This window comes from Dipodomys ordii, unplaced genomic scaffold (genome assembly GCF_000151885.1).
Source record: "Dipodomys ordii isolate 6190 unplaced genomic scaffold, Dord_2.0 Scaffold56, whole genome shotgun sequence".
Taxonomy (NCBI): domain Eukaryota; kingdom Metazoa; phylum Chordata; class Mammalia; order Rodentia; family Heteromyidae; genus Dipodomys; species Dipodomys ordii.
Genome location: NW_012267272.1, coordinates 12,780,376 through 12,782,938, shown reverse-complemented (window position 1 = coordinate 12,782,938; position 2,563 = coordinate 12,780,376). Strand labels below are relative to the sequence as shown.

The 2,563-nt window shown below is 51.6% G+C and overlaps 1 protein-coding gene across 1 annotated transcript in view; it reads right to left on the bottom strand.

Annotated features, from left to right (window-relative positions):
- Znf398 (zinc finger protein 398) overlaps positions 1 to 145 on the bottom strand; it is a 21,668-nt gene extending 21,523 nt beyond the window's left edge. Inside the window, exon 1 of the mRNA XM_013021597.1 lies at positions 26 to 145. Within this exon, the coding sequence (XP_012877051.1) occupies positions 26 to 145 (120 nt within the window). The remainder of the gene's footprint in view (positions 1 to 25) is intronic.
- Positions 146 to 2,563: the final 2,418 nt, after the last annotated feature.

Here is a 2,563-nt window from a genome sequence, read left to right as displayed (position 1 = left end):
GCTGGTGCGCGCGAAGGCGAGCCACGTGTGTCCGTTCTCCACGCTCCCGGGAAGGCGCCCGAGCACCGTCGCTGAGGGCCCGGGAGACCTCGGGCTCGTCCTGGGGCGGGTGTTTCTTCACGGAGGCCCCGTTGTCAGGCCGCATTTGTCCTGGAGCCGGTAGAGAGGGGCGGAGAGTGCAAGAATGGGACGGGAAGACCAGGCCAGGGTGAGCGAGGATGATTAGCAAAAACTCACCCGTGGGGTCGCCCCGGGAGGCGGCCGCAGCCCGCGTGGGTCCACCGTGTTCCCGCCAGGGCGAGGCAGCCACGCAGGCCGTGAGATCCCCTCCGGCACGCTGTGGGCTGCTGGGGATCCTCGAGGTGAGCCGAGATGCGATGGGCGGCCCGAGTCACCCCCGCTTCCAGCAGGCCGGGAATCCAGCAAGCCAACGCCCCAGACCGGTGTCTGTCACTCAGGACAATATGGGCACCGTCTGGTGGGGGCACTTAGGGCATCTTTTCTAGCGTGGCATCTGAGGTTGCCTGAGTGTGTACATCGAGGTCAGATGATGAAACATGACTGTTAAAATCAGAATAACAGGGCTGGGAAGGTGGCTCAGTGGTAGAGCGCTTGCCTTGCATGCATGAGGCCCTGGGTTCGATTCCTCAGCACCACATAAGCAGAAAAAGAAAAAAGCCAGAAGTGGCACTGTGGCTCAAGTGGTAGAGCGCTGGCCTTGAGCTGAAGAGCTGAGGGACAGCGCCCAGGCCCAGAGTTCAGGCCCCAGGACTGGACCCAAAAATAAATAAATAAACAATAAAATCAGAATAACACCATCATAGAATAGGCAGGCAATAAAACCAAGCTGAATGTCCTTTCCAAGAAAATCGGTTTGTAATTTTATTATACAACACATTAACATAAGATTTATTATGTTAATATATATTATTATATATATAAATAATATTTATTTTTGCGTCCGGTTGTGGGGCCTGAACTCTGGGCCTGGGCGCTGTCCCTCAGCTCTTCAGCTCAAGACTAGCGCTCTACCACTTGAGCCACAGCGCCACTTCTGGCTTTTTTTTCTTTTTGCTTATATGGTGCTGAGGAATCGAACCCAGGGCCTCATGCATGCAAGGCAAGCGCTCTACCACTGAGCCACCTTCCCAGCCCTTTAATTGGTTCTTAAAGTTAAAAAATTAAGGAACGGGAGGGAAAAACTGGGAGTGGGCAAGGAAAGGGTTGATATAGTCCAAAAAGAAATGCACTCATGCCAGATGCCAGTGGCTCATGCCTGTAATCCTTGCTACTCAGGAGACTGAGTTAGGAGGATTAGGGTTCAAAGCCAGTCTGGGCAGGAAAGCCTGCAAGACTCTTATCTGGTTAACTGCCAGAAAACAAGTGGCATTGTGGCTCAAAGTGGTAGAGCACTAGCCTTGAGCAACAAAGCTCCAGGGACAGTGCCCAGGTCCTCAATGTTTTGTGTTTCTCCCAATTTCTGGAGAAAAAATTGTGGAAGTGATCTATAGTGTATTGAGCTACAGACAGTAACTTTCTATTTTACCAATTTGTTATAATTTTCTGAATATAAAATTGAAAATATGAACAAACTATAGTGTATTTAGAGACTTTATCATAGCCTATATAGTCAATGAGTATTTTGTGCATTTCTCCTTATTGATTTTGCTTTCCATACATATATTTCCAGATCTTTTTGAGGGGGGAGGAGGTAGTGGTGCTGAAACTGGGGTTTGGACCCGAGCCTTCAAGCTCTTACTTTTTTTTTTCTCTCAGGACTAGTGCTCTACCACTTGAACCACACCTCCACTTCCAGCTTTTTGGTGGTTAATTGGAAATTAGTCTCTCCTATTTGTTGGCTCTAGCTGTTTGGAACCTTGATCCTGAAATCTGCTTCCTGAAAAGCTAGGATTATAGGCCATCAGTACTGGGCTCTTCTGTTGTTAGAGACAGGGTTACACTATGCAGCCCAGGCTGGCTTTGAACACACCATTCTTCTGGCTCGGCTTCTCCATTAAACTTACTTCTCTCTTTTTAATGTCTGCCTAGCCCCTAACTTGTGTGTCCATCTCCCTCCCGACTTTCCCTCTCATTCTTCACCTCTTTTCCCCCAGGATGCTGTGAGTGCCCTGCCCTCATCCCTTGGCATCTCCATCCACCTGTTCATAAGGGCCCCAGGCCTAGAGGACAGCTCCTCTTGGTTCCAAGTATTCTATAGTCAAGGGAGGGAGCTGGGCCTGTGCCAGGTCCTGGAAGTTCCCTCAACCAGCAGCACCCAGCCTGGCTGGAAGAAGGCTTGCTTTCTGGCAGGTGCACCCCTTTGTCCTCTTCCTGAGAGGGGACACCCCTTCCTGGCACCTCCTGGCAGTCTGGTCTCCATTCCTAGGAATCCTGCATGATGGACCCCATGCGCCCGTCCTCAGTCCTCAGCTCAGGGCTGCCGGGGGAGGATCAATCTGACTCTGGGTGGTGTGTCCCGGTCCGGCCTCCGCTTTGGCTCTTGGATTCTCTGAACAGTCTCTCGGCTGTGTCCCCTGGGCGCTCCCCAAGGGCGGGCCCGGGC